At 35.0% G+C, this 16,139-nt stretch overlaps 1 protein-coding gene across 1 annotated transcript in view; it reads left to right on the top strand.

Annotated features, from left to right (window-relative positions):
* The window catches only part of SPAG17 (sperm associated antigen 17), a 258,327-nt gene that overhangs the window by 117,821 nt on the left and 124,367 nt on the right, over positions 1-16,139 (top strand). Inside the window, exons 16-18 of the mRNA XM_030935882.1 lie at positions 1,146-1,207; positions 1,781-1,894; positions 8,889-9,043. Coding sequence (XP_030791742.1) covers positions 1,146-1,207; positions 1,781-1,894; positions 8,889-9,043 — 331 coding nt within the window. The remainder of the gene's footprint in view (positions 1-1,145; positions 1,208-1,780; positions 1,895-8,888; positions 9,044-16,139) is intronic.

Here is a 16,139-nt window from a genome sequence, read left to right on the forward strand (position 1 = left end):
TGCAGTAGAATAAGCAAGGGAGAGTCAAAGAGTTGTGCTTGAAGAGTTAGGCCAGGGCCATTTCCTGTACAACTTTGTCAGACGTAATCTTCATTTATTCCAAGGGGGTAAGAAGTCAGGGCTGTTCAGTTGTTCAGCAGCATCAAAGTATATTCCCACAGAATCCACCTCCTACACACACATACTCTTTCTGTGATCAAAAAATGTTATATACATTATCCATTTCTCGATTAGAGATTCACAATAACAAGAGCAAATTTCACATTCTAAGACATTCATAGTGAGATGTTCATGGATCTATGCTAAACTTATTTATCATGGAACTCTTTCTTCTGGTGATGCAGAAATCAACAATATGAATGTGTTCCTTCCTTGTTCATGCACATGGCTGTTTGCTTCATAGCCAAGGATGATATCACCATCCCAGTCATCATATAAGCGTACTCTGTGGTCACAAGGAAAGTTAGTGTGCATGACTCATATTGGTCGGTAGTGTGCATGACTCGTATTGGTCCATGGAGTCCAGCTACCGCTTCATTTATTTATTTAACTTTTGTTAAGCTTCATGTGTAAATTAGCAGATGCTCATTAAATCACTTTTAAATTAATAAATGATTAATGAATGGAAGGGAATCTCTGCAGAATGTTGAAAGCGTATCATTTTCCAATAGGAAGTGCATTTATCTGACAGTGCCTCTTTGCACGCATGGCCTGCCCCCACCCTAGTCTGTCATCCACAAGATCCACGGAAATTTAAAAAGGCTTTGTGATAGTCACCAGCACAAGAAGACAAATCATGTGTACTAAGAAGTTGATTTAATCAGTAAATATTTACAACTTTTAAAGGTAAAGATATATTGTTAGAAGTGAATTATGCAGTCTGAAAGCAGAATATCTGGTATGAGTTAAGATAGATCACACAAGAAGCTAGGTTCTTTTCAAAGAGCTTAGTATAGTTTTTCTAGGTAGGCACAGATTTAGAATTATGGACACACACCTTTCTGGAGGCACAAAACATGCCTTTCAGGCATTGCCTTTTCAGCACAGAAACATAGATCATATGGGCAACAAAAAGGCATAGCATTAACCAGCAGGGCAAGAACAAAGCCAGAATACAACTGGATGTTGGTGTCTTTGATTTGCAGAGCAGACCACAAACAATGAGATCAAAGATGATGCAGTCACAAAGGCTGATTCTCGTGAAAAGGTAAGGAATTGTTTTTCTAAAAATGTAGATGACAGGATGATCTGAGCAAAACCATGATTTGAAGTGAGAAACACTGAAAAAGGAAAAAGAAGATACTTAGAAGGAGAATACTGAGGTTAGAAAAGAGGAATTATTCGGACATCCGCAGAGCAGCTCCAACTGGAGAGAAAGGAGTTAATTTTGCTAGGCGGCTTGCACATAACTTCCCAGCTCCATGCTCCTCTCTAGACAGTGTGGCTTGGCAACCTCACAAACACCTGCTCACCATACAGCCATGTAGAGCTAATGTTGTCTTGAAGAGAGTTCAGAAAACCTGCCTGTAATTGCTAACAGGACTCAGAAGAGTATAACCTAACAATAAAAATATTTAGATTATGTTGCCCATAAAAAAAAAAAAGTCAAAGTCATACTCTTTTTGGCAGCAACTCTCCTAAAATGTTGCCATATGGATTTATACATATGCAGATTTCCCCAATTAGATGGAGTACATGCTGGTTAGTTGACGGAGCCCAAGAGGGCTCCATTTGGACTTAAACAAATTAAAGCTGAAATTGTGTTCCTATGATATTTTAGAAATCCAAGAAGATGATGGTGGAAGCAGATTTAGAGGACATAAAGAAAACACAGCAGCGCAGTCTAATGGACTGGAGTTTTACTGAACATTTTAAACCGAAAGTACTGCTTCAGGTATTTATGGACTGCGATTCTCTAGGAGACGGTCAGATAGGTCTGGAGAGTCTGCTGTGATTTAGAACAGTTCACCTCCAGGTCATTCTCTCAGATCTAGTTCAGATCAATATTCTCCTTTACTTCAGCTATAAAATAAATTTACCCCCAGCTTGAGCTATGCATTCCCAGGGACTCTCTAAAATAGTTTAAAATACACTTTACGAAAGAATGCTTTTATAAAATATTTTAAGAAAAGAAATATACAAGACTGCTGCATATATATTTATAATATATATACACACACACACATATATATACACTTTTTTTTGCTGCTGAATATATTTTCTTAAAAAAAAGTAAGGTTTTATTGGGAAAAACCCTGTTTTTTTCCATATTGTTTATCCATTCTACTCAGTTTCACTACATTTCACAGTATTTTCTGTTTTGATTAACAGTTCAATGGAATCTGTGATAGCTAACATTCATTGAGCACTTACCATGTGCCAGGCACTGATTAATATGTATTATTAGCACATTTAACCCTCACAATAACCCTATGACGTAGGAACTATGTAAGCAGTAAGAAACTGAGGCACCTTGACCAGTAGTGATTTTTGTCCAAGGTAACATGGCAGCTAAGTGAGAAGCAAGATATAAATCCAGGAAATCTGGACCTGGAACTTATATTCTTAACCACTCTGCAAAATAACAAGTAATCCCAAACCTAAATCCTTTTGCTGTTTTTAGCTTTTACACAAAAACCTTTCCTCTTTTGGTTTTGTCTTTTTAATTTGATTTTTATTTTTGTCAAAGTTTTACCACATGTTTTTTAAGCCAGAAAGTTCTACAAAGTCTTATTATGAGAAACAGCCTCCTTCCCCCATACCCACCCCACTCTACCAAGTCTCAATTCTCAGAGGCAAAAATCTTCAGCACATTTACCCCTTGCTTTTGTTACTTTACTCAGTGATCTCTAAATAGCAAGTATATTTTGTTTAGTTTTAGTTTTGTGACATCGTTATCAATTGATTCCTTCTTGAGAACACAGCTTTGCCCACCCCCATCCAACACATATGTGCATGTACAGGTACAGGCTCACCCACCCCCACATTCATATTAGCACTTATCCTTTCTCTGATACTGTTAACAATATCATAATTTTTGGTTAGATCAGTATTCAAAACTCACTTTATTTCAGTTATGTAAGTGCTATTCACAGCTGAACTGTGTAGTATTCTGTAATTATATTTCCTTTATCGGTACCATTTTTATTTTCTCTGCAGTTAATAATTGCCTCTTTTTCTATTTGTTTAGTTTACTATGTATTTATTATTAACTTATCCCCAAATTCTCTACTACTGAGTAAGTCTCTCAATACATTCAAACATAACAGATATTCTGTTATTCTAACTCTAGATATTCTAACAGTTTTATTGTATTAGTGATATCTCTCCCATATTCCCTAAACTTGCTGCATAGCTGTGGTCCTGGGCCTCCGTTTACCATCATCTGGGCCACACCCATTCCCTTCCTTTCCAGTTAGATGCCTGTTTCCTTCATCCCATGTGTTCCCTCTCCGGTTACACTTTTTTTTTTGTAGAGGATCATCTCTTCCAGTAGCTTCCTTAATTAAGATAGACGGGATGTAAATTTTTGAGGCATTCAATATTTAAAAACAGCTTAATTCTATCTTTATATTGACTGACAGGCTTTATAGTAAATGCTAAATTAAAAAGCATTTTTTCTCAAGACTTTAAAGACATTCTTTGACAGTGTTCTGACTTCCCAGATTGTCCTTAGAAAAATAAATAAATAAATACAATTCTGATTCCTAATCAATTGTTTGAGTGTGTTTTGATCCTCTCTCTGGAAGATTTTAAGATCTTCTCTTTATTCCAATGCTCTTGATTTCCTATTGATATGCCTTAGTGTGGTTCTGTTTCTATGTATTGTTCTGGCAAGCCAGTACAATCCAGAAATTCCTGTATTTATATTTTGGGAAATTTTCTATAATCATTTCTTCAATAATCTCTCCTCTCCATTTTCTCTGTCCATTTTTTTCTGGAAATCTTATTACTCTGGTGTTGGACTTCCTAGACTGAACTCGCAATTTCCCTGTCTTTTTTCTTTTAGTTTCCATCAATTTATCTTTTGGCTTTGCTCAATTTCCATTCAGTTCTTATATTGAGCCTTTTATTCCTGTTATTAGTTATTATCATTCTAAAATTCCTAAAGTTATAATTCCAAATTACCTTTTTAAAGGATCATTTCACTTTTTTTTTTTTTTTTTTTTTTTTGAGATGATGTCTTGCTCTGTCGCCCAGCCTGGAGTGGCACAATCTTGGCTCAGTGCAACCTCCACCTTCCGGGTTCAAATGCTTCTCCTGTCTCAACCTTCCAAGTAGCTGGGATTATAGGCACTTGCCACCACACCTGGCTGATTTTTGTATTTTTAGTAGAGACGGGGTTTCACCATGTTGGCCAGGCTGGTCTTGAACTCCTGACCTCAAGTGATCCACCCACCTTGGCCTCCCAAAGTGACGGCATTACAGGTGTGAGCCATTGCATTTCTGATATAATACATTCTCTTGTCTCTATGAGGATATTAAAATCCTCTGAAGTTGTCTTCTCCCTGAATTCTCTCTTTTTCCTCCAAGTTTCTTTTCTTTTTTTTGTCTTTTTTGTTTGGTCTTCATTTTTCATGTTAGAGGGTAATATATAATATTGTCCTCTTTGCTCATATTAATAATGAAACAATAAAAATATGATAGGAAGTGCTATATGAGGTGGGGTGGGAAGCTGTCAATAACTGAGTTCATTGTTGGGTGATTTGGCTGGGAGATTTCCGTAGGAGACTCACCATTGTTGGTATGTTAGGTCTGTTTTCTTGGGCCATTTAAATTCTCCATGAAAAAAAAAAAGTCTAATTTTCTGTCTGAAAGACATAAGCCTTCCTGTCAGTGTTTTGAAAGCTAGGTAATGGGGGAAGGGTATTAAGCTTCTGACATTTATTATCTAGATCTGCATTATCCGATGTGGTAGCCACTAGTCACATGTAACATCTGAGTACTTGAAATGAATCTAGTCCAAAACGAGATGTGCAATAATTGTGCTGTACACTATATAAGTGCTATACACACTCAATTTCCAAGACTTTAAAAAGGTGGCATTAATTACTTTTGCACTGCTTATATGTTGAAATTATAATTGTATCTGTCAGATTAAATAAAATATATCATTAACATTTATTTGACTTGTTTCTTTTTACTTTTTAAAATGTGGCTACTATAAAATTTAGAATTGCACATGTGGCTCACATTTGTGGCTCACTTTATATTTCTATTGAGCAGTGCTGATTTAGGCTTTTTCACAATTCCCTTTTTTTCTGGCATGTACTTCTCTGTCAGTGTGTCTTGGTTCCACTGTTCTTAGAACCCACTGGTCTAGCATCTGTAGTTACCCTCTTCCCCTCTGCTGGAGTGGGAGGTAGGCAATAGCCCAGTTGCTCAGAATTTTAATGCGATCCAGGGGCCTAACGGCTTCTTAAAAAGACTTTAAACTAATCTTCCTATTTTCAGTGCCACTTTCACCCCATTTGCAGAGTTGACTAGTATTTCCATATCCTGAGACTTTCTATATTTCTGCACACAAATGGGGTTGCCTCTGGTCTCTCCTAAAATTAATCTCAAGACTTGGCTTTCTGCATTCTGCTAAGTCAGTTAGCCCTTATCCTTTTGCTTTCCAGATTCTAAAATTCTGGTGCCTTTGTCTCCTCTCCTTCAACAAGTTGAAGTTGGCCTTCAACTTTATGACATTAAAAAAACAAAGAAAATGTTATTGTTCTTTTAATGAGTGTTAGGGAGTGCAAATGCTCTATCTTCTCTCTGTAACTGAAAGTTTATTTCAGACTTTATTCTATTTCAGTTTTTCTCTGTCCTTACCGCTTGATGAAGCTGCACTTTTGAAGGTAATCAATAATCTTTGTTTTGCTAAATCTAATAGACACTTATCTTTCTTCATCTTCCCTGACCTTTTAACAGCATTGCAGAGCTTATCACTTCCCCCATGAAACACTCTGCACTCTTGGTTTCCTCAGCCTTGTATTTGCAATTTTGTTGACTTCTCCTCCTTTACCCAGCATCTAATATGGAAGTGCCTCAAGGCTCTGGAGCCTCCAGGAAGCCCTAGAGCATCTTCTCGCCTCTGTAAACACCTTCCTTTGATGATCTCATCTGTTATATACTATCTAATGCTGACAGATGCCTAAGTTTTTGTCTTCTAAATTACCTCCCTCTAGAGATTCACATTATTATACCTTACTCAAAATTCTACCTGAATTTCTGATCAAATTTAGTATCCATCTCAAATTTAGTATGCCACATGACACTCATATTTTTCCCACCTAAGCATTTCTTCCCTTGTCCATCTCAGAAAAGGTCACCATCTTTCAAGTGCTCAAACAAAAAGCCAGAATCATCCTTTGTTCCAACCTTTCCTTTGTCCCTGATACCTAATCCATTATCAATGTTTAAGGGGTACACCTCCAAATATATCTTCAAGCTCTTCTGCAACACAGCTACCACTACTTTTTTTTTTTTTTTTTTTTTTTTTTTTGAGACAGTCTCGCTCTGCTGCTCAGGCTGGAGTGCAGTGGTGTGATCTCAGCTCACTGCAACCTCCGCCTCCCGGGTTCTAGCGATTCTCCTGCCTCAGCCTCCTGAGTAGCTGGGACTACAGGTACGCGCCACCACGTCCGGCTAATTTTTGTATTTTTAGTAGAGACAGGATTTCAGCATGTTGGTGAGAATGGTCTCAATCTCCTGATCCCGTGATTCACCCTCCTTGGCTTCTCAAAGTGCTGGGATTACAGGCATGAGCCACCGCGCCCGGCCTACTTTTATATGACTGCCGCCCTCTCATTCCAGCACAATATCCTCCTGATTACCTGCTTCCACTCTTGCCCTGCTCCAATCCATTCTCCATGTATAAGATATTCCATTAATTTCATCTTTTTGGACACACCTCTTCCAAAATAATTTATAAAGCCACAGGTCTGTAGTCCCAACTGTTCAGGAGGCTGAGACAGGAGGATCACTTGAGGCTAGGCTTTAGGGGCCAGCCTAGGCAACATAGCAAGGTCCCTTCTCTAATTAACAACAAAAAAGATCTTAATCATATTTTAGAGGAAAATCTTATCTATTTTGTTTATTTTTGTTTTCCTAGTACCTGCACAGTGCCTGCCACACAATAGGTACTCATTTTTAATGAAAAACTTAACTAAATAACTAATGTAACCAATAATATTAATACAGAATAAAAGACAACCACAAATTAGTAAAAAAGGAAAAAATAAGATATGAAAACTTTACATATTGATTGAGAGCAGCTATAGTTCTGAGAAACTTAGTGCTATATTTTTAGCACCCCAAAGCAAATATGAAAACTCAAAGATTTCAAAGCTCTTACTATCTAAAAGAAGGAAGGATATATATTCATCATAAATGCAATGGTTTTTTGGGTTTATAGTCTGAGCAGAATTTGCTTTTCAAAAACACATCAATAAGTGCTATGATACCCTACATAGCAATATTTTAAAGTGCAAAGATATTCACCACGTGTATGTTTCTTATGTTGGCTCTTGAGAGAACAGATGTTAAAGTGCCACTCCATAAAGATACTCATTCAGGGGACTAAATTGGGGAAGCAAATGTAATGTTTTGATTATGCTACCAATGTAGAACTGAAAGCAAAATTAAAGCAGCCCTTTTCTAACATATTATTCCATGCCTTCAGATCATGCAAACGATAGGAAACCAAAAGCTGCCTCAGCAAATTGATACTGAAAACGAAAACAAAAGCTCACGGCTATCTAATTTGTTTTCCCTATCGACAGTTTCCTTATTGTTGATTGGCAAAGGAAACAGGATAAGCAGCTGCCCACTGTGCCTCTCTATTGGTGGCTGCCACTGCAGTGCATGCTGAGGATGGTATTTTTAGAAAGGGCCAGAGTTGGAAGGCAGGTAGAAACGGTATGTGTCAGAAAGACCACTCACTTCACTTCATCTAACACAGCATGTTATAGCAGAGAGAATGCAAAATGGTAAAATTTAGAGTTGGAAAACAGGGATGAGCCTTGGCACCATAACACACAGTGTTCTTAGACAAGTCCCTTATTCTCTCTTAGCCCCAATTTATACTGAAAAAATGAGAATTCTTATTTTGATATGGAAAAAATAATTACACCTACTGTTTTAGTTCGCTTGGGCTGCCATGCCAAAATGCCATGCCCGAGTGGCGTGAACAACAGAAATTTTCTCACAGTTTTGGAGGCTGCAAATCTGAGGTCTGGGTGCTGGCATAGTTGGGTTATGTTGAGGGCTCCCTTCCTGGCTTGTGGCTTTGCATTATGTCCTCACATGGCAGAGAGTAAGAAGGAGCGGGGATGTCTCAGAAGGGAAAGAGGGAGGGAGAACATGTTCTCTGCTGCCTCCTCTTATAAGGGCACTAATCTTATCTTCAGGGCCCTAGTCTCATGACCCCATCCAAACCTCATTACCTCCCCACAGCCCCATCTCCAAATACCATCACACTAGCAGTTAAGGCTTCATAGGGATGGTGAACACAATTCAATTCATAGCATCTATTTATCTGGAGTTTTTAATGACGATAAAATGAGATGATCTATATCAAGGCATGGAAAATGCTAAATAAATAACTGCTGTGCTTAATTATTACCTACCAACCTTAATGAAGAACACTTGTAGCAAATGCCTCTCTGCCTGATGCCTAGTATTTGTTTTTCTAAAGTGTTGCTGAAATGCTTCCCAAGCTATCTAGCATTCATGCTCTCACCTTCTAGTAGCTAGAAAAGAATCCTCTGGGAATTTCAACTTGACTAACAATGTGGAGGTAAATGTAGGAAGAAAAAGGGAGTAGAGAAATGCCGTAGTAGGAGAACTTTCTCTTTGGGAAAATAAAAAAGATTCTACAATGCAATTATTTTTATTTTCAGGTCCTTCAAGAAGCCCATAAGCAATACAGGTGTGTTGATTCTTACTTCCATACCCAAGACAACTCTTTACTTTTAGTCTTTCACAATCCAATGAATAGACAACGTTTGCACTGTGAATATTGGAACATTGCTCTTCACTCCAATGTTGGATTCAGGTAACAAATTTAGAAAGTTTCGTTAGTTAGTTAGTTGGGTTTACTTAGCTTGCCAGTTACTTAGTTACTTAGGTGTTAGTTTCTTAGCCTAAGCTAGGGGGTTCAGCTCAATGAAAACGTTTGTGTAGTACTATAGACTCAGTTCAGCTCACTAAATTGAATGTCAGCATGTGCTGGGCACTGTATAGGCATTGGAGCTATATCACTAAAGAAAACAGGTATCATTCTTGCCCTCATGGAATCCAGTGAGGATGTTGTTAAATTACATTTGATTCATTTAGATTACAGTAAAACTGTCTCCAAAAGATTTCAAGTAGGAACTATAAAACATGACATTCTGCATGTTGGTCTTTTTAACTCTATTTTATCTGGGGAAGATTCAAAAATAGGTCAGCTGATTAATATACCAACAGAGCAGTCAGGTTTCCAGCAAACTGAGAGCCTAGGAGTCAGTGATTTTTTTTTTCTTTCCAGCTCCTTAGTTATTTCCTCGTTGTCTTAAGACTTTGTTCTCTCTTCTCATTAAGTATGATGATATTTCGTTGTTATTTCAATACTGGTTAATGTATTTTCAGTATTATTTGTATAGCTTTTTTGGTTTCAAAGAATATGGAAAGATTTACAGAATGGACTTACATAATAATTGGGGGACTATGCTGTATGTGGGCACACACACACATTTTAAAGTCATTTTATGAAAGGAATATGGTACGTATACTAATATAACACCTTGAACAGTTAAGCTGTGTTTGTCATTGTTTTGTTTTTCATTAACAATAATTAAACATTTTATACCTTTGCCTTATTTGCTGGCTAGGATCTCCAATTTAATTTTGAGGAGAAATCCTTGTCTTATTCCAGATTTTAAAGGCAATGTTTTGAATATTCAACAATTAAATGGTTTTGGTTTTTTTTGTTTTTGTTTTTTTTTGCTCTAGGATTTTTGTAAATATTCCTTATTAAGTTAAAAAACAATTTCTAGTGTGCTATGAGTTCTCAATCATAGATGGTCATTAAGTCATATCAATAAAATGATTTTTCTGGATCAATTTAGGTGTTTATATTTTTTCTTTAATCTGTGAAAGTACTGATTTCATTAACAGACATTCTAGTGTTGAACCAAACTTGCATTCCTGTAGTAAGCCAAATTTGTCCATTATGTTACCTTCTTTATAATTGCCACATTTGTTTGCTAATATATTGTTTAGAATAGTTACATGTGTATTCATGGGCAAGATTCAACTATAATTTTTCCTTGCTTTAAATATACCTATTTGGTTTTGGTATTGAGATTATATTAACCTCATAAATTAACTGGAAAGTGTTCTCCCTTTTTATTTCAATTTTTTAATTTTCTGAAATAGTTTGTGGAAAATTAAGATATATGTTCCTTTGGCATTTGGTAGAGTTTGCAGATAAAAACATACGGCCCAGGGAAGATGTTTGATTACTGACCCAACTTCTATCATGACTATCAGACTCTTCAGGTTTTCTATTTAATTTTAATTAGGTTTATAATTTATATTTTTCCAGCTATTTGACCATTACACCTGTTTTCAAAAGTATTGACATAAAGTTGATTAAAATATTCCCTTATCTTTTAAACCTGTGTTACATGTGTCTATATTCTTTTTTGTCCTTAACATTTTACATGTACGATTTCTCTATATTTTTCTGGATCAAACTTGCCAAAGGTTTGCCAGTCTTGCTAATATTTTGAAGAAATCTGTTCTTGCTTTCTGATTCTTTCTCCTTTTATTTTATTTGATTTTGCCATCATCTTGTTTATTTCTCCTCTTTAGTTTCCTTGGATTATTCTGATGTTCTTTAACTTCTTAAATTAAAATCTTATCTTGTGATTTCGAGTTGGTTTTTGTTAGTGTTGGTTGACTTTTTGCTTATTAGCATTTAAGGCAAAATCTCTCCCTAAATACCACCTTAGCAACATCTCAAAGTATCTGACAGTATTTTTATTATCTTTCATTTCTAATTTCCATTATCCTTGCTTACTTGAACCATTAATTACACAGAAATGTGAGTTTTCGTTTTAAGCACTTGGCTGTGTGTTACATTTTTGTTAACAGTTTATAGTTTTAAGATATAGTATTCAGGTAACATATTCTATGGAATACTGAGTCTATGAAATTTGCTGATACTTGCTCTGTTGTTTAATATGTAGTCAGTTTTTTAATGCTTAAAGTTTGTATGACAGGAGGGAATATTCTCTAATTTCTGACTGTAGGGATGTATTTTTTAAATCTTCCACAATCTTTTGGATTTTTGAGGACTTGGTCGAAAATTCCATTAATTAATGGGAAAAAACCTTTTTTAAAAAACCACAATATTATGATGAATTTTTCAGTTTCTCGTTATAATTATATCAGTTTTTGGTTTCATGCATACTGAGGTTATATTATTAAACAAATACAGTATTAGAATTGTTATATCTTCCTGATGAATCTTTTATCCTTATGCAATGTTCCTCTTTATTTCTAGGACTACTATTTGATTTCAGGTTTATTTTGTCTGATAACAATGTTGATATGTTTGACATTAATATATCTGTATAGATTTTATCAGATATATTTTATCTGACATTGATAAGTTATACAAACCTTTTTCTTTAATATTATATCTAGTATATCCTTTCTGCCCATATGTAACTTGTGAAATATGTGTAGTTGGGATTTTTTAAAAAATTTAGTCTGACAATATTTGCCTCTTGGTTGGGAATTTAGTACATATTTTTAGATTGATTTCAATCACCTAATTTTGTCCTTTTATGTTCTCTTTTTCAGTTTCTTTACTTTGAGTTCCATTTTGTTTATTTTCACTAGTGACAGTTACATGCTATGTTGTTTGATTCATTCTTTAGAAATTGTGATAAGTATTTTTTAGCTTTATTGAGGTATAATTGATATACATGAAATTGTACACATTTAATTTACACATCTTGAGAGGTTGAACATATGCATATACCCATGATACCATTACCACAACCAAGGTACTAAACATACTCATTATGTTAAAAAGCGTCCTCATGTTCATTTGTGTTGTTGTTTTTTAAAAACATTGAACACATGATCCCTTCTTTTAACATATCTTCAAGTGCACAATACCATATTATTAATGATATTTGAAAAACAATTCCCCACACCCATACCAGCCACTGTAAACCACCATTCTATTCTCTGCTTCTATGAATTTGACTATTTTAGATAACCTGTATAAGTGGAATCAGCCGGTATTTGTCATTCAGTGACTGGCTTATTTAACTCAGCATAATATCCTCTAGGTTTATACATGTTACAAATGGCAGGATTTCCTTCTTTTTTAAGGCTGACTGCTATTCCATCATATATACCACATATTTAAATCCATCATCAGACACTTAGGTTGTTTTTTTATCTTGGCTACTGTGGAAAACATTGCAATGAAGATGGGAGTCCAGCTAATTCTTCAAGATGCTGATTTCAATTTTTTTGTATACATACTCAAAAGAGGGATTGATGGATTATATGGTTGTTCTATTTTTACTTTTTGAGAAACCTCTATGCTATTTTCCATAGTGGCTGCACCTTTCTACATTCCCTCCAACCATATATAAGGGTTCCAGTTTCTCCACATCCTTTCCAATGCTTGATATCTTTTGTTTTATTTTGTTTTGTTTATAATAACCATCCCAGTATAAGTGAAATGATATCTAATTGTCATTTTGATCTGCATGTCCTTGATGATTAGTGTTGAACACCTTTTTATATACCAAATCTAGCCAGTAAAGACTGGAGGAGAGAACTGCTTCTTTTTTTTTTTTTTTTTTTTTTTTTTTTTTTTTTCCGTAGAGACGGCGTTTCACCGTGTTAGCCAGGATGGTCTGGATCTCCTGACCTCGTGATCCGCCCGTCTCGGCCTCCCAAAGTGCTGGGATTACAGGCTTGAGCCACCGCGCCCAGCCTGAGAACTGCTTCTTAAATTGCAAAGACAGCAACAGAAAACTTCAAGGAACATGACGAATTCAGGAAATATAAATGTGACCAAAGGAATGCATTTATAACACAACTGAGAATATTGTACTCAGCAAATGTAGCCTTCAGAAATGAAGGAGAGATAGTCTTTCCCAAACAAAAGCTGAGGGGGTTCATCACCACCAGACCTGCCCTTCAATAAATACTCAAAGGGAGCTGTCAAGTTGAAATGAAAAACACTAAATAGCAATGTGAAAACTTGTAAAAGCATAAAACTTACAGGTAAAGGTAAGTATATAGTCAAATTCAGGATACTTTAATATTGTAATGGTGGTTCATAAATCACATTTAACACTAACATAAAAGTTAAAAGACAAATCTATTAAAATAACTAGTTGTGATGATTCATTAATGGATACACATTACAAAAATATGTAAATAGTGATGTCAATAACATAAAATGTTGGGAGGGGAGAGTCGCAGCTACATGGGAGTCTTAGGCTGGAGGATCATTTGAGCCTAGGAGTTGTACTCCAGCCTGGATAAGATATCAAGACCACATCTCTAAAAAATGGAAAAAGAAAAAAAAAAAAAAACGTCTGCAAGTGTGTCTTTCTGTGTAAAATCAAAGTCAAGTTTTATCAGCTTAAAATGAACTGTTATACATGTAAGGTGTTTTATGTAACCACAAAGCAAAAATCTATAATAAACACATGAAAGAGAAAGAGAAAGGAATGAAACAATTACACTGCAAAAAAATCAGCCAGTCAAAAAGGAAGACAGAAAAAGAGTAAGAAATAAACAAAAGAACTGTAAAACAAAATTGAAAATTATTCAACACAATCAAGTGGAATTTGTAACTGGAATGCAAGAAGGGTTCAATATATATAAATCAATAAATGTAATATATTATATTACAGAATGAGAGTAAAAGAGGAAACAATGAACTAAATGGCAACAGTTTATTAATAATTACTTTAAATGGATTAAATTCCCCAGTTCAGAGTGGATGAATGGATAATAAACCAATATCCAACTATACTCTGCCTGCAAGAGACTCACTTTAGATTTAAGGGAATAAATAAGGTGAAAGTGAGGAGAGAGAAAAACATATTCCATGCAAATAATAACCAAAAGAGATCAAGGTTGTCTACACTTACATCATATGAAATAGGCTTTAAATCAAAAATTGCTACAAAAGATAAAGAAAGACTTATAATGACTACATCGTTATATAATGACAAGGTCAATTCTCCAAGCAGATAGACCAGTTGTAAGTATGTATGTACACAGCATTGAACAGCAAAGTAACATAAAGCGACTATTAACAGAACTAAAGGAGAAGTAGACAGTACTATAATAGCACTAGGCTTGGATTCCTAATTTTAAGTGTTCTTACCCCACGAAAAATAATAAGTATGCAAGATAGTATGTATGTTAATTAATTCAATGTAGCCATTCCACAGTGTATATATTTCAAAACCACATGTTGTACATTATAAATATTTACAATTTTTGTTTACTTAAAAATAAATTAAAATTCAAAAAATGAATTACTATCTTAAAGTATACACAAAAATCAACTGAAAATTGCTTGAAGATTTAAATGCAATTTCTTCACATTACTTCACAGGGAAAATCATTTTGAGCTTATGGCTTCCTAGGGGCTAGATGACATGGCCCAAATGGCCCAAGGAGAGAAATGGTAATATGAAGAGATCAAGGATCAATTGTCTGTAACTTTTTCAATTCTTCTAAAAGTAATCCTCTATTTAGATTTGTTAATTCTTCAATCAATTTGAGTAATTTCTATTTCTCTAGGGAATCACGCATGACATCTAGATTTTCCAGTCTATTGGCATAAAATTAAACAGAGTATTCTCATGATTAATGTCTGTTTATGAGAAGGATGTTTTCATATCTTTTTATGATTATGGATTTATCTACTCCCCTTTCTATTATTTTGACATGTGTAACGTGTGTGCAAATTTATTTTTGAATCCTTCTTAATTGAGGACTTTTATCAATCTGATAAAATGTCCCTCTGTGTTCCCTTTAATACTTTCTACCTTGTATTTAATAATGTTTGATATTAATATTTTTGGATAGTCTTTCTTTATATAAGAATTTGTTGGTATAACTTTCCCAGTCATTTTATACCTCAGGTAGGTATTGTACTTCAGTAGGTTAATGTAAAGTTGACTACCGGGGTTAAACTAAGAAGAGGATTACTTTTCTCCTGTAGCAAGAAATCTGGACTTGGGCAGTGCCTCAGAGCTAGTACAACTGCTCGTAAAAGTCATCAAAGACCTAGGCTTCTGGCTTCTTAAGTCTGCCATCTGCCACACTTCTATCTTTCTGCATAATTTCGTTTGTATGTATATCTCTTTTAAATAGCACTTTGAGGCCAGCCCAGTGGCTCATGCCTGTATTCCCAGCATTTTGGAAAGCAAGGCAGGAAGCTCGCTTGAGGACAGGAGTTTGAAACCAGCCTGGGCAACATGGCAAAACCCGTCTCTACAAAAAAATACAAAAATTAGCTGAGTCTGGTGGTGCGCACCTGTGGTCCCAGCTACTTGGGAGTGTGAGCTGGGAGGATTTCTCAAGCCCGGAAGTTTGAGGCACCTGTGAGCCATGATCGTACCACCGCACTCCAGTCTGGGTGACAGAGCAAGACCTTGTCAAAAATAAATAAATAGTAGCTTGCATTTTTTTAGTTACTCTGATAGCTTATGTCTTTTAAAGGATTTTAATAATAATTAAAAATAAAGTTAAGTATTTTAAATGCTAAAGAATTTAGTCCATTCACTTTTACTTTTATTGGTAATGCATTTGGTTTTATTCTTACCATTTAATTTTATAAATAAATTTTTATGTAGTATTAGTCTATTTTCTTTTGTTAGACTGAATATTCTAAGTGTATTCTGAGTATGAATTTTAAAAAGTTATACATTCTATTTATATTCTGCTAGAGGTTATACTTACCCTTTTAAATAACATTGATATATTTTTATCTCATATCTGGAGTTGATGAGTATTAATATTATTTTGCAAACAAAATTTTTAATTTAACATAATTCCATTTACCCCCAACAAATCCCTACTTCTCATTTTGGAATTGTCTAGGACTA

Source organism: Rhinopithecus roxellana, chromosome 8 (assembly GCF_007565055.1).
Source record: "Rhinopithecus roxellana isolate Shanxi Qingling chromosome 8, ASM756505v1, whole genome shotgun sequence".
NCBI lineage: Eukaryota > Metazoa > Chordata > Mammalia > Primates > Cercopithecidae > Rhinopithecus > Rhinopithecus roxellana.